Source organism: Prenolepis imparis, unplaced genomic scaffold, assembly GCF_030444845.1.
Source record: "Prenolepis imparis isolate NDT839.2.m4 unplaced genomic scaffold, iyPreImpa1.0 SCAF_7, whole genome shotgun sequence".
Lineage (NCBI taxonomy): Eukaryota > Metazoa > Arthropoda > Insecta > Hymenoptera > Formicidae > Prenolepis > Prenolepis imparis.
In genome coordinates, this window is record NW_028141165.1 from 3,470,107 (window position 1) to 3,492,735 (window position 22,629).

The 22,629-nt window shown below is 39.3% G+C and overlaps 1 protein-coding gene and 1 long non-coding RNA gene across 6 annotated transcripts in view; one reads left to right on the forward strand and one right to left on the reverse strand.

Annotated features, from left to right (window-relative positions):
* The window catches only part of LOC145938383 (uncharacterized), a 238,741-nt gene that overhangs the window by 159,050 nt on the left and 57,062 nt on the right, over positions 1–22,629 (reverse strand). The gene's annotated exons all lie outside the window — the stretch shown is intronic.
* The window catches only part of LOC145938372 (uncharacterized), a 204,296-nt gene that overhangs the window by 127,403 nt on the left and 54,264 nt on the right, over positions 1–22,629 (forward strand). For all 5 annotated transcript variants that reach the window (XM_083041911.1, XM_083041914.1, XM_083041915.1 and 2 more), the window contains exon 5: positions 17,249–17,359. In XM_083041911.1, the coding sequence (XP_082898037.1) occupies positions 17,249–17,359 (111 nt within the window). The remainder of the gene's footprint in view (positions 1–17,248; positions 17,360–22,629) is intronic.

A 22,629-nucleotide genomic window follows, 5' to 3' on the forward strand; every position in this document is an offset into this window, starting at 1 on the left:
ATGATGCCAGACTGCAATTATCTGTAATTGTGAACGGATTAATCTGATTAAATGGTTCACGATGGTATCCTCGTCTTGGCGGGTAATAGATTAGAACAACTATATACGGTCCGCGCGCCAATGAATCGTGCGTGCGCTGCGAAATTTCATTTTCTCTCTCTCTCTCTCTTCGTCGGAAAGAACTTATCTAATTTTATCTGCAAGAGACAGCAATAATCCTTTTTATACTTTGATCAATTTTAATGGAACATAATTGGACATTTGCGGTACGAATTTTCGGGAAATACGATCGGATGATACAGTCGCTTATGTCAAAAATCAATTTTTTTTTATTAACAAAAATTTTATGAGTAATTTTTAATAAACCAAAGAAATTCATTCTATTTGGTAACAACAAATAGGTACATTTCTTACGCATCGAAATGTATATAGTGCGGATTTTTTCTGCAATGTTAATCTTCGAATCTCGCTGTCCAATTCATCATTTTGACAGACACGCGAACAAAGCTCGAAACGATCGATGTCCATCGATCGAATAATCGACGGCAGTATAAATAGCGCGTGCGACACGCGTGCATGCGTGCATGCAAGCCGGTGCATCACTCACCTGCATAGCCGAGGGTTCATACCACCCGGGGCGCGCGGCCTGCTCGCGGTTATCATATCGTTGCAATTAATCGAGCCTGATTGCGAGACCGCGATTACCATCGGCTCGCGGTTCGCCATCCGCGACTTGTTATCGCGCCGTATATCATCGCATCGTCGCGTTTGGAAATTGGAAAGAGCAACGGCATACATATAGGTACCTTACGTAATCGCGCTAATTTTTCGATGCGGCTTAATCCCGTCCTTGTTGCTCTTATCCCGCGCTCCGAAGCAAATTAGAAGCTTCGAGAGAGAAAATTACCTCGCCGGAAATTCATTACCGGCCTCTTGATTAAAAAAAATTTAACGCAGCGTTTACGAACGGCTTCGGATATAAAGGCGGAATGATAGTTTAATTTTTAATTTTATTCTTTAATAACGGATTAAGAATCTCGAGAGAGATAGATCCTGCCTTATATTATATTTAAAGTTTACCACAATTAAATATTAATTAAATGAGGATTAATATCGCGTTCTCTAGATTTTCGTTCTCTAATTTAATTTAATTGTAAATTATTATATAAAATTTAATTTAATTTAATTATGAATTATTATAAATTTATATTAAATTGTAAGAGAGTTTTTCTTCTTGTATATAATATTTAATATAATTTAAACGGTCTTAATTCCCCTAAAAAGTTAACGCACGTAACTTTACAAGTATTATTAATTGCGCTATTTTAATTTAAAGCGAGCATGCTTCATGCCGACACGAATACTCGGGTTAAAGACCGGATTCTATACGCGGGCTCTTACTTACGCACTTCCGGCTAAAACCGCACGCGCGTAATATGATACGGCCGCTATATCATCGTGCTAACGAACGGCCGCATAAATTTCTCCTCTCTCTTCCCATGTCCAAAACCAACCCGAGAGTGTTTACGCCTCGCGAGACGCGCAAATCGCGCCCTTACAGATGCAAATGTAATTCGACGGGGTTTACAAACGCATCTGATTATTCACCACGTGCGCTCTCTCACCGAGCACGAAACGGTCGGGAGATCTCGACACCGCCGTAATAATAATTATTGTAGAAACGTAATCTCGTGAAAAAGTAAATTTTCTTACGCAATCTTAGCCGAAGATATATCGGGCTACGTTGCATTTCAAGTTTATCGTACAAGGTGTTATATGGAAGTCACGTATACATTCCCAAATAGCGCCGCGTGTTCTTCGTTCGTTCAGGATCGCCAGTGATCTATTCGCGCCTGTTAAGGTATGGATGTCTTGCGCCTTCTCGGAAAGTAGGAAGGATCCGAGGTGCCCGTGCATTAATCGCGTTATCTACTTATCCGCCTCCCTTCTCTCCTTCCTCCCTTTCCTCTTCCCGGACGTCTCTCTTTCTCTCGCTTTCACGGCTCAACGACGACGGTAATTCACTTTGCACCCGCCACCTTGAAGAGGCATCGACGACCCTTTCGCAGCCGCTCGAGCACTTTCACGAGAAGCGCAGGAACCATTATCCGGGCCGACCGTTCTGTTTTAACATAAGCCAGAACACCGAATCGTGCGCGCCGTTAACCCTTGCGACCGCCGGCAAATCTGGTGTTCGTCTTGTATAAGTAACGCTGCACTAAGTAGAGATAATTTCGTTTTTCATTGTATCGCTGTACTGCTGATAAATAATAGCAAACCGATACAAAAATATACATATTTATAGCACTTATTAAAATGTAGTTTTAATATATTTTCAGAGAGCACACATTACATATACAATAAATTTTATATCATATATCTTATTATTGAACAGCATTATCTTCATAAGAAAAAAAAATGAAATGCAGCAAATCAGGAAAATACTTAACAATTTTCAATGGGAAAAAATTCACGATTGATAAAAGTCTTCCTTGTTCGGGAAGAGAATCGAAAACTCTCGACTTGTGCACACATTTTCTTCTTAATCATCTAGATTGCTCTTGGGAAAAACCAATTATCGTAATGACCGATGAAAAAAAAATGGCGTGAGAACGTGTGTGCCGCTTCAAGGTAAGCGGCGCAAAACATCGCGCGGTTTCTGAACGAGCGGTGAATTTACGAGTCGCCGTTTAGTCCGCGAGGTTGTAGAGGCGGTTAATGTTATTAGTTTGTTTTTCCCGCTGCAGGTGGTCGTCGCATGTTGCGCCGGATATCTTTACGGGTAATAATGAGTCAGCCGGAGAGAGAAATTTCTCGCGCTCGAAGACTCGCCGTAATTTATTTCCCGAAAATACTTTTCGTTCGTATATATATACACTGTGCTTATCCGCAAATATTTTTCGTTACGGATTGTTGCGTATCCAAATGGTAGAATCGCGAAACACAGAATTCCATTCGCTTCCAACATTTAAATATATATATATTTTATATATACATTTATACAGACATGTATGTATGCATGATGTATGTATAAAATACTATTTTATCTCCCTGCGTCTCGTAAACTGGCAACCTCAGTCGCGAGAAACATAGAAATTCTCTTCCAACATTCTACCATATATATGAAATGCTACTGTTTTATTTTCCCGAATCTCATAAACTCCTGCTTCTATTTTATTACACTCTGTGATATTAATTCCAAAAGTCAACTACGTCGAATAACTCGAGTTGAAGCTATGAGTAATTTCTATATATCTTCCAGACATATTTTTATTTTTACATTTGTTTGATATATTTATTATCTTTCAATAAATATATAGGTATATTACTAAATTATATGAAAGTAAAAGTCAAGTTTTTTTTTGATCAAAATTGTCATAGCAATTTTGCTTATAATTAGAGATCTCGAAAACTTGTAAGCGCTCGGCAGAAGCTTATCATGAGCGAACATTATTACCCTTTCTTTTAATAGAACGATAAACGAGCTATGACATTGATGAAACATGCGCGAAACACCGTCGCAGTTGCCGTCCCGCAAAAATTAGATTGCGTGTCCAACGAAAAGGCGAATATAGACCCTTTTCGCGAAACGACTTTGTAACGACTTGGAGGCTTCGTTTCGCGCTTCTGATTCGCGCTTCTGATTCGCGCGGGCTAATAAAATCAGCGAGGCCGCTGCGCGCAACGACAACGACGACGACGACGATTAACACGAGAATAATTGAGAACAACGCTCTTAAACGAAGTTGTCGTCCCGAGGCGCGGGTTCACGCGATTACGCGACTGCCTGGGGCTACCCCGAATCGTTCCATCTCCCTCTCGTTCAGCGAAACAGGTGGAAAGGGTTACTTTACCGTGGACTCCCTCTAATTATTTTGTTTCCGTAACCGTGGCGACAGATGACGAGGGCCACCGGATGTGTAGGGTGGCGGAATAGTAGTAGTCTCGTGCCTTAATTCGGGAATTTGTAGGTAAAGCTCTCTTTCTTCAAAACGATTTTCGGAGGAAATGACTTTGAGACTCCCCTCGCGTTTCCTATACACATACAATATACTTACACTCTTATTTAGTTATAATTATGTTGGCTGGGGAGAGTAAGATCATTGTAGATGAAGGAACTGACAAAACCAGTTCACTAATAAGAGAAATAAACTCTCTTAGTCGTTTATTATGTAATTTTAAATTGTTCGCAAGAAAAATTCACGCGTTTAAGGTTTAATTTCGGTCATAACGGCGGTGAATGGTTCCGCAGAAAAAGAGACGGATGGATAGGTGATGTGATCATCATGTATAAAGGTATACGAAGGCGAATGATGTCCGTGGAGAGAGCAGCGAGACTACCCGTGGAGAAAAATTGCAGCAACTTTTGACGGCGTGTAGCGCATCGAAAGGCGTACGAGACGCTTCTCGTTTCGCGATGCGCGAAAAAATGAACGAGATGTAAAGAGAAAGAGAAAGAAAATGCCGTAAACGTAGGAGCGCAAATGGCGCCCTGATACGCCGCATTCTTAAGAGTTTTTTTTATTATAGAGAATGTACGGTGTCGGGATCACGTTATGGCTCGACAGGTCCATAAAACCTTCTGGGCCCTTCCGTCAGAACCGCATCGAAACGGGTCCGCCTCTTTGTTACTTACCGTAAGGCCAATTTTAAGCGAATATTATTTTTTAGTTTTAATGACTTTTGTTTATTTCAATATAAAATACTTCTGATATGTCGAATGACACAAGAAAACCACAGTGGTTAGACAGAGAAATTTCTTGTTAAATGTTAAAAATTATGATAAAAGTTTCTATTCCTCTAAATTTATTAATTAATAATGTATATAAATAAATTTTTCGGTGACTGCTTTTAATTTTTCCTTATGTTAGCAACACTTTCGATAGAATACCTTTCAATGGAAGGAAAAAAAAATTATGTAATAATGCAATAATTACCAATAATTATTCAAAACGCACATGTTGGAATTACGAAACGTCGTATTTTTTTTTATTTAGCAGCTAACTGTTTCGATCGGATAGAATGTGCGAGATACAGCGAGTCACATAATTCCGCCGCGAAGAAATTGCTGTAATACCGCGACGTGATCATCGCGTTCGATGTCAACGTGTATCAATCCGTGACATGACGAGGGGAAAATCGCGCGGAATGACTTCTTCTTCCTCTCCTCTTCTCTCTCTTTAAGATCCGTACCTGAGCCGAGATGTCATCGAATATGCGGCGAGACGGTTTTTAATGAGGAGACCACCACGAGAAAGAGAAGAGCGAGCGCGGATTGCTAAGCGTGACTGTATTATTACGGTCGCTTTAAAAACGCGAGAAAATGAGACGAAAAGATTTTTAAAAAAGAGACAGCCCGAGGAAATTTGAAATAATTGAAGAGATCTCGTACTCGATTTCAGAGAAATTTTGAGAATAGAAAAACTTTCAGCTTTGGAGCAAACGCGACAATTAAATATGTTTGAAATATATTAGACAGATCATAACAGGATATATGATTCGGTGCTGAAAGAAATGGACTTAAATTTTAATGGCATATTTTACGATCAATTTGAAATCAATATTTGTGCTCCTACTGAGAAAATATCATGAGCGGAGTAATTAATAATTACATATTTTGATGCTCGTTAAATAATTGGTACGATAATTGACACGGTAATTATTATGAGAAATAATTAATACAATTAACGCAATCAGGACTGCGACCGTTAATTATTTGCGGTTTGTGATGTTTAGGTTTCTAATTATTAATACCGCCTTGATGACGTTGATTGTATCAAAATAATTGCGGAATAATTTAATTGCGTACGAGACGTAATCGATTAGTATCGCGAGCGGCTATCCTGAAGAGAACATAGCGGCTTTACGCTTTGCGGATTAATTTACGAGCCTCGGGATCGACGAGAGGCTGCAATCTCATGACTCCCACGTGAGGGCGATGTCGCGAGTGCTAATTTGCGGAAGATGCGATACCTCGAGGGAAAAACGGTCGAGATTTCTCGGAGGCAAATAGAGAAAGAAGAAGCGAAATGCCAGTCTCTATGCAAACGATTTATGATTGGCCAAACAAGAAACGAGACATACATGTGTTATATTCGATTTGTTTTGCATTAACGTAGAAAATTTATAACATTTTATAACATTTATAAAAGTAGTCATTGTGCAGATAACATTCGAATTTTTTTAGAAACATTTTTTATTAATATTATTTTGTTGGCGTTTTAAAAAATTGCGCATTTTGAAAAAAATGATTGATGCACATTGATGCACAGAATTGTTATAAAGCATTAAATGTCTAAAAAAAATATATGATATTGTTATACACACACATACATATATTTTTACATAATTATATTAATTATTAGACGATACAAAGCAACATTTTTTTAAATTACTGATAGTATTTTTTATAAAGTAAAACATCGAATAGGCCACATATTTTTCTCACTAGAATTGTCACAGACAACGAATAACAATGAAAATTGACAACATAAGAAGAATATAATAAGAACTTTTCTGCAAGCATTTTACAGGGATATTAAATTCCTGTTAAACGTGAGATAAAAGGGCAAATATCACAAAATTTATTGGTCGCAAAAAATCACGTCGCAGTTATTTTATATATAATTTTTTATGATATTAGATGTGTAATTCATAAATCGCGAAACTATCTGAACGCGCGAAATATCTCGGTATGTTATTAAAACAATTTTAATCAAGGTAAACTTTTCACCGTGTGCATCGTCGTCGATGCCACCAGCATCCTCGTCTCTTTGTTTCGTGAAAAGACAAAGGACTTGGCTTCGACGGTTAAAATTATCTTGTCCTGCCTCTACTCTATTGCGAACGAGAGACGTATGTCACGTGTTTTTGAATTAAGAGATATCTTCTTTTGTATTACGAAATTTATCAAAAGTGTATATAATATAAGGGTTGAGGAAAAAATATTAAAGAAAAATTACAGACGAAGAAAAATTTATTTTAACCCTTTGCGGTCTCTCGAGCCCGGGACAAAGAGCTTTGCCAGAAATATCTCGGTTTAAGACCGCAAAGGGTTAAATCGAATAATAAATGGAATATAACGTATTCATATTTTTTTATGAGGATTCAGATTTTAGAAATTACAAATTTTTGTAGCTTTTTTTAGATTATTTTTGATTATCATTGCCTTTCAGAGGAAACAAGAAGTACCAGGTTTCCCATCCGTTGTTTTATCCTTGATTTTATCCTTGATTAAATGCCTTTCCCAATCTCTTGTTCTCTTTATCACCGCGCTCCTTACACCACGTTCCTTTCAAGACGACCTTCGATCTAACCTCTTGACATCATCTCGACTTGGTACTCCTGGCTGCTGGCCTCTTCACAGCGGCTTTAGACTTTCATCGAATTATCTTTGGTAATTATTTAAGATACTCGAATTCAAAGCGGGGGTTCTCCCTTTTAATGGGCAGCAAAATGTCCGTATGACATGCTGTTATGAGGATATAACTTTGACGGCCCCTTTAAGACTTGAAAGGGCACGAGATTCAATCAAGCGCGTATTAAGTTTAAGTCGCCGTCATTACGAAATTTCTACGAGCAAAATTATTGAAATAAAGCAAAGTATTATTCTGGAAATTATATATAACGATTACCTTTTTAATTCACAAACACATACAATTATTTTATTATTCGAATATTTATAAAATTCTCTGCATTTAATATTTCCTTTTGATAGGAAGTCGGTAATAATTTATCCAATTTAAAAATCTTATCGCATTTTATTGGAGCTCTGAATTTCGAAATTTATCTGAAAATTTCCGTCACATGCTAAACAAGTTGCTCGATGACGTTGTCAACAAGTTATTCAAAGTTGTTCGCCACAAGGGAGCCGCGTAAATTGCATCGTGATCCTTTAGAGACTATCGATTAGGGCCAAGAGAGAGAGAGAGAGAGAGAACCGTGTTACGATGTCCGTCGTGTCCGGTCGTGATTTTGCAGAATAGCGATGTTTAAAATTAATGTACCGTAACAGATTCCGGTGCGACGTGCTCGCATTGGATGGACATTCACGAATTTCCCTTTACGACTATCGGGATCGGGAGTCTGGGCGGAGAAGTGGAGGGAGGGATTAAAGACGGCTCCGACAATTTACGCGAGATGTAATTTGCGAATTCAATTCGGTGCCTCTCTCGCTACGAATGTCGCCGCGATGTGGTAGCGGACGACGGATGACGACGCTGATTTATGCGTCGATAAATCGCCTTAGAATTTAGAATTGAACGGAATATTGTTGTGTCGCGCGTATTAAAGCGCGATCTGTCAAATGCGCGAAACTTCGTACTTCGACATTGTCATGTCGAAAAGAATCGCGAACAGAAGCGCGAAACTATCAGCCAATTGTATATAAAGAGACTGCGAATCATCTAGCGAGATAATTATTCGATGTAAATGAATAAGATTTTTTAAATGAGATGAAAATTTATGAATATTAATAACTGCACACACTTGATAATTTTCCTGCATCAACTTAATTAGCGACTTGAAAATATAGAAAAATCGGAAAGTCGAACTTTTAAATGACGTTCAATTTTCATCTTGTCTAAAGATTGCGATCACCGTTAGTGACGATGCATCTCGCGACAGTACGCAGTCACGCTTTGCTTATTCGTCCCACGCGATGCAATATCCAACACGGATACGCGATATTGCGATCAATGCCATTGGCTTATCTGGAATAAGATCCGAATGCCGGGGAGGACGTGTGAGAATCTCGCCGCAAGATCGATTACAGCGGATATACATGCCGGTTCTGTTCAACCGAGAGAAACCGCTTTATCATTCGCGAAGCAGCATCACGAGAGGAACACACACACACACACACACACACACACACACACACACATACACACATACACACACATACACACATACACACATATATATACACACAACACGCTTCGCGGGAATATTTAATTTTATTCACGGTATTAATTTCTCGCCGGGCGGATATTTTTATTTTTCGCTCTCCTTTATTACGAGGGCAAATGCCGTCGCGAATGGGATTTAAATAAAAACGCAATTTTCCATGTGCCGCGTGATTATTTCCCTCCTATTCTTTTCTCGAGTTCAGAACGATTTATTTAAATATATCTCCGTGAAGGTAAAACAAGGTTCAATTTGTTTTATTAAACGGAAAAGTGAGATCGCGCACACAATTCGCACGCAATAACGAATATAAGTTTTTTCTTCTGTACACTATCCATTATATTAGTAATTATTTTGTTAAAATGGAGACATTATTGAACCACGATTGCTCGCATCTATTACATCCCCACATTTTCTGCTTCAATGTATGAAACAATAATTATAATATTATAATTTTTTTCAACTTTAATCTCCGGGAACAGAGACTTGCCGGCTATCAAAGCTTTTCGGTTATTTGGGTTTTATTTTCGCTTCATTCGCGTTCGCGTATATATACATCCGCAAAAAAATAATTGTCGCTCACGACTATATTTTCGGCACCTAATCTGCGTATAAACAGCCCCGGTGGCCGACTTATCTCTCCCGCGACACGAAATATATATGCCCACTTAAGAAGGATTAAAGACTTCCTTCTCGAGAACGATAACGCGACTTGCCAGATTCTAAATGCAGTCAAGTGCGAAGAGACATACTCGCTCAGGCGATTAGTGGTGTTAGATAACTGTCATTTCCAAGCAAGTGCTAACAAAAAAATCGAGTCAAACTAGTAATTGTTTTTTTTCCTTACTTTTTATGACTGTTAAGATGAGAATTATCATTTTTTTAAAATTTAATAATAATCAGTTAATTTCACTTATAAATATCAATTTCACAATTTTATATTGCAGCAGTTTATATGACTTTAATATCCCTCCAAGAATATAGGCAATATCGTTAAGCCGGCGAAAGCCGTTGGATTAAACGGCTAATAAATCTTTAATTTCACAAATTAGAAAGATAAAATCGCTGCGCTCTTGAGATTCTTTTCCGCTTTCGAGCAATAATCGTGGAATCCTTGTGAGCAAAATCTCGTTGATTCTGTCTTAGGTAAATATATCGACTGATTGAGGAATGCACACTCTCATTTCTTATTCGTTCGCTTCGTTCCTATCTCCTGTCTTTCATCCCCCCGTCGCGTCGGGCTTTCAGGGATTTAAGGGTATTTCTTATTTCAAATACCGCGCATACCATCGTTGGGATTTCCTCGTTCATCGACGATCTCTCGCATTTTACAGCCTCGTAAGATTCCTCACTGCCGTATACAGATTATTGGAACGTAGTTGAATTATCATCTTCCACCCTCGTTCACAGGAATCGATTTATTTCGCGCCCACTGAGTATATTATGTATGTATGTAGGAAAAATGTCAACAAATAAAATTTATCTCTTGATAATAAATTTTTTTATAAAAAAAACTTATGTAATAGTTATTTACATAATTATTATACACGTTTTACAATTATTACGACTAGCATTTATTTATGTTTCCGATTTTATATCGCAGTAGAATTTAATTTTATTATACATTTCAATATCTACCATTTTTTTCGAAAGATCGAAGAAAAAGGAACAAAGTCACACAGTTGCGGGTCGATTCGATATTGCGTATCGATCGCGAGCTCTCCCTCTTTCTTTTTTTACATTGCGATCTTTCGTCAATAGCACCTGTACGGCTTTGTTCCTCGACGACAGACGAGGCCTTCGTTTCTATTAGCCACCCTTCGAGCTCTCTCTTTCTCGAAGCCACCCTTTCTCTCCCGCGTCTCTCGTTCACGAGTAAGCTCGAGCACCCGTCCCTCTTCTCTGAAGCGACCTCGCACCCCTTTATCCAGCCCCCATTGTTCTTCGTTCTCCGCGGCAGCAGTTGCACCTTAAAGGTGCACCATCCATCGAATTTCGCGAACATCTAACTCCCATTTTATGCGACGCGCAATGACTGCCAGGACACGGACTACAGAAAACGGCGAGATATCTTTCGAGGGATTGAGGGAGAGATCAATGTCCTCGATAAAACGTCGCCTTCGCCGCTAACTTTTCGTTGTCGTCCTTTGAGGGAAACGGGAATTACGTCCGCGAATTTCGCGTTAATTCTTTCTCCGGAATTTTATTCCATCGTACAGAATCCTTGTTATTAAACACATCATAGAGATCGACATTTTTTTATAAAAAATATTTTATAAAAAAATTATATTTAAATAAGATAAAGAAGAAAATGATTAATGGAACAGTGTAGTGTAAAAAATATATAATATTTTTATTACAAATATAACTATAAATATAATTTATAAAACACGACTTTCATCGTGTATGCGAGATATGATAACTATGTTGATATCTTGTTTCGCATAAGCGAGCAAGATAGTTGATTTTTGCCAATTTGAATAACTTTTTACTCGTCTCTAATTGAAAACGATCGATCATTCTATGCATGTGTATTAATCTCGAGCAGACGTAAGGAAAAGAAAAAAAGAACTTCAGACGACATCATTCTCGCACGTCGATCGGACAACGTTATTTGATTAATTCATCGGGTTTCACTTCACGAGAAGGCGGTTTCTCTCTTTCACTCGCGAATGGCACGCGTTTCGTTTTAATTGCGTTCCACGACATGCCACGAATAAACCGAGTCGCGATTTCAGACTCGACAAGAAATGATTCGCGACGCATCGAACCGGATGCGCTCGGAGGAGATGGCGCGCGATTTCTTTTATCTTCATAAAAGATACCGCCGCGTCTTCGCTTCTCATTCTTCGAGTGCGGCAATAATGAATTCAATGGTGCGGGGCGAGAGAAATGACGGCTCCGCCACGTGGAAAAAGAATTTGGCGGCGATATTATACAACGGGGACCGTAAATTAAAATGTCTCAGTTCGACGAAGATATAAGCATATCGAAAGGGAAGAAGGCTTCCTTCCCTCCCTCTTCTCCCCCCTCGATGTCCTAATCTTGAGCTCCTGCGCTCTTCTTTTGGTCCTTCCCTCGTCCCCCATCATCCCTTTCGATCCCATCTTTCGGGGAGAATCAATTCTCCCGGGCGCGCTTTCGAAACACTCCCGCAACTTCTTTATAAAGCTTCCCAGAAAGGGGCCGAAAACGGGCACAAACGGGCGAGCTTATACACGTGGGGTTTCGGAAATGGCGTGATAGAGCGACGACTAGCGGAGATCCAATCCTGAGGGAATTTAGCGTCACCGAAAATTCCGTCTGACCCATTTACGGTGCGATAATTTCGCGAATATGAAATAAACCACTAACGCAAATCGCTGAAGCCCGAATCTCGATGATTCTCAAAGAAATATCCTCCATTTATTCCTTCGTTTCAAACAATTCTAATTTTGTATCGCGTTAAAAAATATAGATTTATTTATTTGTTCATTTAAAGAGAAAGAGAATATGTAGGTTTATGGGGTATTTAGACAAAATATAAAAATCCTTAACACATGGGGAGAGAAGAGCTCGATCCAAATAGTTGGTCGTTAGAGTCGATTAATCCATTTTCGACCCAGATTAAATCCGAACGCAGCGATTTCTCGATCGGCATTCGCTCTCGCGGCATTATTGTCGTCCGATAACAATGTAGACGAGTAGAATACGGCGTGCAATCGTGCGGAGTGGCCGTTAAAACGACGATGCGGGGCACGGCATGGAGTAGTGCTCCATGGGACAAGTTCGTAAATATCTGAAATGAAATCTGGACGCGCGCGAGTAAATAAAGATAACAATGTGTCGATAAAGCTTATACCGCGCACGGAAGGAAAACGTCATAAGACTTTCGCCTATAAATTCCGCGTTACTATTACTCCTGTATATAGAGTATATGCCATCCACACGCCACGGTAATAAAGCGCGATATAACGCGCCCTCGAAGCGACTCCTCCGATGAGGATAGTCGATACCTCGCTCACTACAGGTTGTCCCATAAGATGCGAGAAGGAACGACAATTGCCCGAATTGAATTAGGGACCGAGTGAATTTCGAACAACATAACGTTTGAGAGATAAAGCTGGAAAATACTCGCAACGATGTGATAGAGACCGTAAAAGTGTAGAAGCCAGCAGAGGTTTCTGTATAAATTTATAAATACGTTGATTTTCATTACGATTTCTCAATTTTTGATAAATATAATATTATTAAAAATCGAAGATCTCACATTTTTGTCTCGATTGATAAGACTTTATCGTCGAATGTCTATATTAAAATTTATTTTTTAATAATAAATATTCACGTATTTGAAGATAATACTCGACGTAATGCGCGTTCATCTTTGATTTAATTATTTCTATAATTGTGTATGTATGTATCTCGAATCTCGCGATTTTGCCGCGGCCTATAGAAGCCGACAAACGGCTTGGTGTATTTTTCTATCGACGCCGGTCGTCGCCGTCGCGGCGCCGATGATTTACATGGCAATAAACTAACGCCTTGGTGCGGCGACCGAAAAACGCGTTTGATTTATCCGCGCACTTTCGCCAAGTACTGGACTTTTGCCAGGCCGGAAGGTCCATCTCGCCGGAAATCACGACCATAATTCAGTGTCCACCGCGAAAGAGGGAGAGAGAAAGAGACAGACCCGTATCGTGAAAACTCGAGGGAAAGTCCCCGTCTTGCGGAATTTACATAAAGGACGCGCGTTTTCGCAGCGATCGATTCGTCCTTCTCGCGATATACATAATTGTTTTTCTTCGACATAAATGTCGCCTCGAGGAGATATTCAATATTTAATTTAATTTATAAAACATATATGCGTTTACTACTTTTCATTGATAAATATTTAGCATTGTGTTGTTCACGTTCTTCGAATTTGTATTCTTTTATTCGCAATCACAATTCTGGTGATTAAATTCGAGTCGATTAACACCCGAGAATTGACTCGATTTACAATTAAATAACTTTATTTACTTTCGACGATTAAAATCGAGTCACAATTAATGGTGGAAATTAACGTTTCGGGGACGACGAAGATTTCCATTACGGTTTTGCTCGCTGCTGGAAAGGAGGCCCCGCAGAATAGAACAACACTGTGCTGCTGATGGCGTTCATAGGAGTCAGTCGGGTCTGATTACACGTCGGTGCGGCAGGGCAATACCTTAACCCTCCCGTGTCGGTGTCCACCCTTCGGCCCAGGATGCTCGGGAGGGAGGGGAACCGGGCGTTTGCAATTTAACGGAATCTCTGCATATAGAGTGGGTTCATCGCGGCGCGCGGGTCCACACTTTAAATGACGTCCCGGAAGTCCCTGTGCTAATTCTACGGGTCCTCGGACGTGTATACCGCCGGTGTGTGTGCCCCCTCGACCCCTATATCCTACGCCCTAACGCAGGGCAGAACTGGTTGTGCAATGTCGGAGCTCGTTATAATTGCGGACCACGACGCCGGGGAGAGAGATAAGAGCGTTTTACTAAACGGCCGTGGAACACTTGCGCGGAACATCGTTTGTCAAGCCATTTATATTTATTCCCATCGTGTAATATATCGCAAATTAAATATATTTATTATTCCCCGACGAGAGAGAGAGCGAATATAATATTTGCAACGATATCGATACCGCGATATCAGTTACAGCTTATTTTGCTGATATTATCTCGGCTTTTGTCCGTGTTTTGTCCGTACAAATAATTTAATATAATTAAATCGTTTCTGTCGAATAAACGAATAACGGATATGATACGGATTTGTCGCGATATTTATATTTCAAGCGCACATAATATCATTTAAATAATAGATCATTTGACATTTAAATTATTTTGCTCGACGTGCAAAGTTTATGAATTCGAGAAATGTTTATGGTTTACGAGGGATTGGCTTTACGGAGGAATCATTTATTGAATTCATTTGCATTATCATTATATATACGATTCTTTTCGATCATTTCATTTTTTCCTTTCGATATGTACGCGAGAGAAAATTATGACTCCCGTTTATTACATCATCTACTCTGAAAATTGACCAGCATGAATACGAAAGTGCGGTTATTTAATTCATCACGAGCAGATAAAACGTTCCATTTTCGTTCCATCGACAGGTGGCTGTTACAAGAGTTATTCGATTCATTGAAAATAAAAGTATACAAGACACGTTTGCTTAGCATGACAGGACGTTATTTGTTTTTTACGCCGTTATGTCTAAGGATGATTTATCATCGTAAACATTTTTCACGTTTCTCGCGAGCGACTCAAAAGTGATTGAATATAAATTATACTTTGCTGTTGTGGCTGTAAATCTGTTGAAAATGTTGAGGTAAAATGTGCATCGAAAATCCTAACAATGTTGCACGAGAGATCGCTCTCGTAGTAGTTTATAATTGATAGTCTCGTGTATAATTTTTCATTCCGGATTCTCATCAATTCACTTCATCGTCGCTATCATATTTAAAATATGCTTATCGTTTAATCAATATCAAAACATGTTTCATAAATTTGCTTATCATTCGTAATGTCGACTCAGCAGAGGACAAAGTAACCAAACATCCCTAGGTCTCATGTATAGAAAGAGATCTCGCATATCGATCTGGCAACATTTTCCTTCGATACAAAGAACGACTGTGCGTCACGAAAGTCTTTACGCTCTTCCGCCACGCAGCTTCGTAATTATTCGCCACGTGATATATTCTACAATAGAGTATGATTGACTTAATGAGTTGCTTTCTTTTACTATTAATCATTCTAAATTTTTTCAAAGAATTAGATAATAGAAAATATATAATTACATAGTATATGTTATTTAATTTTTTTAATTATATAGAGTGTCATTTATATAATACATAAAATGCTTAATATAACATGTATGCTTGTTTTATTCTTCAAGAAATATTTTCTAAAAATTATAATTTGTCCTAATTATAACATAACAAAATTCTGTCGCCGAAGCGAGATCTTTATATAAAAAAAATAATAATTCGCGCGTTCGAGGTACAAGTGTGACCATTTTCGGAAGCGCACCCGACGAGAATAATTTCCGATTCGTTTTGCGCGAACTCTCTCTCTCTGTCTCTCGTGTTGCTGCGGATTTAAAAGTAAATGGGCACACACATATAATACACATAGAAACGCTTCCTGCTCCTGTGCGGGACACGGGAGTCGTTGGCGGCAAACAATAGACGCGCGTTGTGCGGTGGCCAAGGGGTCGAGAAGGGTGAATTGCGACTACGTGCCCCCGCATACGAATCCGTCTACGAATATACGGAATGGAATTGGGGGGGAAGGAGCGGGCGCCCTCGACGCCGCGTCGGCGTCTCCTTGAATCTAATAGATCGCGCCCAATACTTATGGTCAAATCGCGACCAACAGCCCCCGGGGACCAGGCAGGAGTCCGCTCATTACCATTCCGTCCCGGCGCCGCGGGCTTTCTCCCCCAATAATCGTTGTTGATAATCAGAAATGCCTTACGAAGAACGGCTGCGTCGCCGAGTTCCTCGTGAAAATGCAATGGAATGTGAAATGATCGATTCTGTATGCGTCTGAATGAATTCTAATTCGATATTCGGCATTTAAAAAATTGATCTCATTAATTAAAGTTTTTAAAACATTAATCTAAATTATGAATGTTTTTGAAAAGTGATATCAAGTATTATTTGTTGACACAACTGATAAATAATGAATCCCAAATGCATTTTTTTTTTATAATTCGAGAGAGATGTTTATATTATTTCTAAATTATTTAAATTAAAGTGAAACTTGTCGATGGTTTTAACTTGCGGCTGCTTCGGGATTATTTAAAAATATCGATATCTTTCTCGGCTGACCGCAAGCAGACGAGAATCGACCGGACCGACAAGGTTTCTCGCTTTCAGGGAATCCGATTCTCCGACGTGCATCGGCGCGGTAATCTCCAAGTATACGAGAGGAGAGTGTGATCTCGCCTTAAAGTTTAAGCTCCTGTTAAAGCAGCTTAAAACTCAGGTAACGGGAATTACCAGCTTGGAATATCCAGCTGAAAGTTACGGACGGATTTCGAAATTGCATCGCTCGAGACGAGAAGTTAATTGGAAATCAGTGTAATGGTGTTTTCCATCGATATATGAGTGGGTTGCGTACGAAACTTTGTTATTTTTTTTTTTTTTTTTGTTCGAGTACAACTCCAATTTCATATCCCGTCCTTAATTAATCTTGTGCTTTATGCGCGCGATGCATAGAGCGCTTTTGTCCGCGCACAATGAATGAAAAATGCGTATACGTGATTCTGTCACCTTGCCGTTTCACATATTTCACATTTTGCATAATTCTGTTGCCCTCTGTTGTTGCAGGAAAGCTTGGAAGAGCGAGTGCAAGAATTGGAGCAAGCGTTGCTGGCGGAACGTATCGCGGCTCAACGAGACCGAGCGACGATCACAAAATTGCAGCGGCAGATTAACAAGGTATGTTGTTCTTTCTTTTCAAGACGATAAACTCGTCTCGCAGAGTGAAAGCGAAAAGTCGGGATAAAAATGAGAGTATTAATATTCATCACTCCTCGAGGTTTCGAAAGATAAAAGTTATCTTCTAATACGATTAAAAGGAAGTTGACGACATGAGAAATTTATTCATACAAATGGATAGAATAGGAATATATATAATTATCATGATTTGTTAATGATGAGAAATTATAATGAAATAAAAAAATTAATATGCAAGCAGACATCCCCTCAAAAAATTGTATATAATTTTCTGAAAAAGGCTCGCATATATCGCACAGTTGAAATTTTTATAAATTATTTTATCCCGCCACTTTGTATCTTACTCTCTGTATCGAGGGGAATCTAAAGTGACGGTAAGATACGTTAGTGTCTTAGCCGAAGCCACGCGTAACCGAGTAGTAGCCAACTCGATCAAACTTGGGGAGCTAGTTCTATCCGTTCGATCGGTCGAAGCATCTGAAAACTATGGTCTCCGTCTTGCCGTGGAGTCGCCGATCCGTTAACTTGGCTCGCGGAACGGAGATTGCAATTGCGAGGACGGTTCAAGTGGTGCGGTGGGTTAGTCTCGATCTGGTCCAGACTCCAGACTTGCACGCGCGGCTGACTGCGGTGCGGTGGCATTCGGCGTCGCGTATCAGATAACGGCGACCCTCGTAAACCAGACCCCGCAGACTGCAGAAATGGTCCCTGGTCCCTCCGAGATAGGGAGAGGGAGAGCGTCTCTGCCGTAATCACGTTTCTCTCCTTTCGCGCAGTTTATTCGCGTTATGTCACTTCCAGGGAGAACGTCCTAACGCCCTGGCGCTCCGGTAATCGCCGCCGACTGATTTATTCCGTTGTCATTGATAATCCCACGACACCCGGATCGTTTGATACGTTATTGCCGATCGGCACCGCTGATTATAACGCGGAATTGGCGGAATTATATCATCCGGAAGTGTGGCGTGATTTAACTTATCAATGGCGTCATAGTAATCAGATATATTAATCGTTTAAATTCCAATATATATTAGTATATTTTTATTAATAGCAATTGAATGATCATTCATATTTTTATAAAGTGACTGAACTTTTACGTTTATAATTAAAAAAATACTAAAAAATACTAATTTTTAATTTCACACTTAAAACATAAAATTTGCTTTATTATACATATATAAATAATGTTATATAAAAAAACTTTCTTTCAGAATTTTTTAAAATAATGCAACTCTTCTCAGATAAAGTCAGATAAAATTTCATGGTAAAAGGGTCACTATATATATTACGTACAACGTACAATATTGTAACACGAATAATAAAATTTATACACTCACAATACGTTAAATGAAAAAAATCTGCGTTTTTATGCGACGTTTCGCATTACGCGATATTTCATTATTGCATACGAACGAGACATATGCACTTATACCACATTTCATTTCCCGTCGCGCAATTTCCAGCGTAAAGCATTCGCGATTACCTCGACGTTTCCATCGAGATGAAAAGATCGCACGCATGCACAGCGAGCTGGGTGTAATAATTCCGAACTCGTTCCGCGTTTTAATCCATTCCGCCTCTCCCTGAAGCTGAAGCAGCGACAGAGAGGGACAAAAAGAAAAAGAGAGAGAGAAAGAGATAGAGAGCATCCCGAAACGAACACTCATTGTCGTAAGACGGATCTTCCTGATAGGATGAGGCTGACGGGTACGCAGTGTGCTTTTGACATACCCTATTCCAAGTGCCCCTTTTGCAAGTCTATAAAATATCACGACAAAAACAAGCACGGGCGGACGAAGGGTGGCGATCCCTTTTAGGTCGACGTAATCTCGCGTGATTTACGCGTTTTTCGCGAACGGATTTCCGCGAGCGTCCGAATTATTTATCGCGCGTTTCGTGATCGTAAGTCGAGGTTGAGGGACTCTCTGCCTGTCGATTTTCCTCGAATCATCCCCGCCGCTTTTGCGGGATCACGAACGTCTCTTGTAACACTCGTGTAATATTGCTGATCAAGCTGCTATAGTGCTTCTTTGTGGCCCTTTATGTTCCTTTATATGTCGTTTTGATATATAACAGGCGATAGATTGATAGAATCGCGTATATATACGAGGTAATTGTATAATAATTTATGTATATATGCCTCTTTTTGACAGATGCCAATTTTGTTTTTCTACGATTTTGGTGAAATGGATACTATTATAAATTGCATTTAAATTACATGAATATAAATTTATACCAACAATGTTGGAATATCGAAAAAAAACTTGGCGCTAAGAGAAATAATTAAATAATTAACTATCAATTATTTTTTAAATCCTTTTCTTTTATTATTACATAAAATATTTTTGCAATGCGAAACGATTAGAATTGTGGGAACCGTATAAGATATCGGAGAGAAGATAAAATTAATTGTGTTGCGTGGAAGAGCGGATGTCTTTCTCGGAATGCTAATTATTCACCGGGCAAACGTATAAATAATCCTAGCAGGACACACCACAAATCCACTGAATAATTTTCTAGTCACGAATGTTGTCGTTATATAAGTCGCAATAAATCTCAACCACGGCATGTGGATTGGATTTATACCTAATTTCTGTCGAAATTAAGTCGCGCGACGATCCAAGAATTAGAGAAACTAGTTGATCTCGCAAGATTCGGTGACTGATCGAACCATTTGCCTTCTCTTCAACTATCATTTTTGTTGATAAATTTATTTATCCTGGCGTGTAATTTAGATGCAGTTTCGAATAGCTGCCGATCTCATTAATCTTACGTCGGTTAGTTCATATTTACCAAAGATATAATTATTTCACGTCATTATTAGTTAAGCAAGATTATGCGTAATAGGAAATAATTATACTTTACACGTAGCGTAAAAACATGCGTATAATAGATACGTTTAATGATGAACAAAATAAAAAATTAATTACATACTTCAATAATCGAATTATATCTGTACAATAGTATTAATATTAATAATATATATAATAATAAAAAACAAGTTGTTTAAGAAAAAGAAAGTAAAAATGTAATCTTTTCGATTTTTCGTATTAAAAAAAATTGTACGAGACAAGTATATCTGTTGTGTTGTCCAAAAATTATAAAATGCACTTTACATGATAGGCGCATAAAACAATCTACGATAAAGTAATAATACAATTTATTAAAAGGCACCTCTTATACGCACGTCTCGATATACGTCTGCAAAATTATTGGATCATCTGTCATTTTGCCGCGAACGAGATATTGTATTTACAAAAGTCCCGGGAGGAAAATCTAATATACTCCGGAAAATGTGCCCGCGATAGACACGAGAGAAGGTTGGAGGAGTCTGGTGAATTGGGAGAAAGCGGGGTAGGAAGGGATAAAGAGGTTCCTCGTGGTTCGACGGTGAGACGCGGACTCCCCCAACCCTCCCTCGAGTAAATTACATTCCCGGCAAGCCGTATCGGATTATCCTCGCGCCGAGGCGAGGATTCGTCCGGACCGTAGGAACTTCGCCATATCGCTGTTCTCGCGCGCGAGGATGCGAAAGTTTAAAATCTCTCTGGCAGGAAGGAAGAGGGAGAAGGAGGAAAGAGTTCCTCGGTTAGATTTGGCGCATTTCACCGTCGGATTATACCGGGAGTGAGTTATTCTCGTGCCAATCGTACGACCATTCTTGGTGGAACCGATAGAATTGCAGCCGCGAGTCGCGACACGAGGTAGACGAATTCCTTGTTTTTTTTCTTCTTTTTACACACGCACAACTTTACTGGAGGCTTTATCGATCGAAGGCGACGGATGATGCCACAAGTCGAAAGTTAACCGCGCATTTGAATCTTCTTCCTTCAAATTTATTTTTGCGAGGGACATGTCAGTTTCGTGATCTGTCAGTTTCCTCTGTATTCTTAACACGACGGACTCTTTAAAAAATTGCAAATGCAATTGCATGAATATACATTAAAAACTACCGTGAATATATACAGTCGAATAATTTATTATACAGATAAATTGTACTATGTAAGGTATAAGTACTTCTTGAGAGAAGCACTTTTCGCCCATTTTTCACATTTTCGGCAGAGTGTGCAAAATTTTTTTGCTCATTCGCCGACGACGAATCATCACGATGGCTCGCTAAAGGGCGATAATTCGCGCGTTCTACCGTGACAAAAAGCAGGAATTAGTCCTCCCCCGAGAGAAGGCCGTCGTTAAGGCCGCACTTATTGCGATGTAATAAGCGTCGTTTTCCGTCCCGGAACCGGACGGAATTACTTCTAGCGTGCGGTCTAGTGCGGCTCGTTTTTCATTATTCAAAAGTAAGATGAAACTGCGACCCCGCGTGCTTTCGCCGAGTTTTTCTCGCCGACTCATCACTCGGAACGAGGAGGAACAAAGGGTATTTCTGGATGGGGTGGATTAATGACGCATGAAAGCGAATTTAAACGAGACAACGAGACGATAATCCATAATACGAATAGATGCAAGTCTCACGAGCGGAAAACGCAACGATGCAACGCATCGCCGAGAGCTTCTTTTCTTCGTCTATAATAATAATCGTTCCGCGGAAATATCTCGCTCGCTCGTTATCGCACTCGAGATGATTTCCCGACTGCATTTTCATTCGTATTCGCACATTCCGTCGCGCTCTACGATGCATTTTTATATATCTCGTGGAGATTTCCGTGATTTTTCGATTATTATAATGCAAAACCGCGGCGAGATGTACGTTTAAATTAAATATTTATCTCTTTATTCGAGAAAACGATTCTTTCGTCTAATAACAGTTATCATTATTTAAAGCCTGTTTGATTATTGCAAAGTTAGTAGAAGATTCAAATTGAATTTGAACTTTATTAACATGTAGATATATCTTTGTTATCGAAAGTTATTTTAATACGTTATTTAAATTAAATTGCAACATGGAGAGTATATAATGATAGAAAGAATTAATTACTTACATTAAATTACTTTCTGAAAACCTTCTTGAGCAGGAATCTAATATTTCTAAAAGATCCTTCGCAAAGATTTAATCAAACGCTAAGGAGTTGATACACGTCGCAATCTTCACGCGCGCGTGCATTTGATCTCTCTGCATAAATAACGTTCGTATGAACTACGGACACTAATCAGTATTATTTAACTGCGCCATTAGGCGAATTAATGATGCGCGCGCCTCGCGCACTTTGCTATCATAACGGGAGACTTATAGAGGTTTACGCTTATCTCGGCAACAACCATTTACTTGATGGCGAGAAGCCTAATCACTGCTT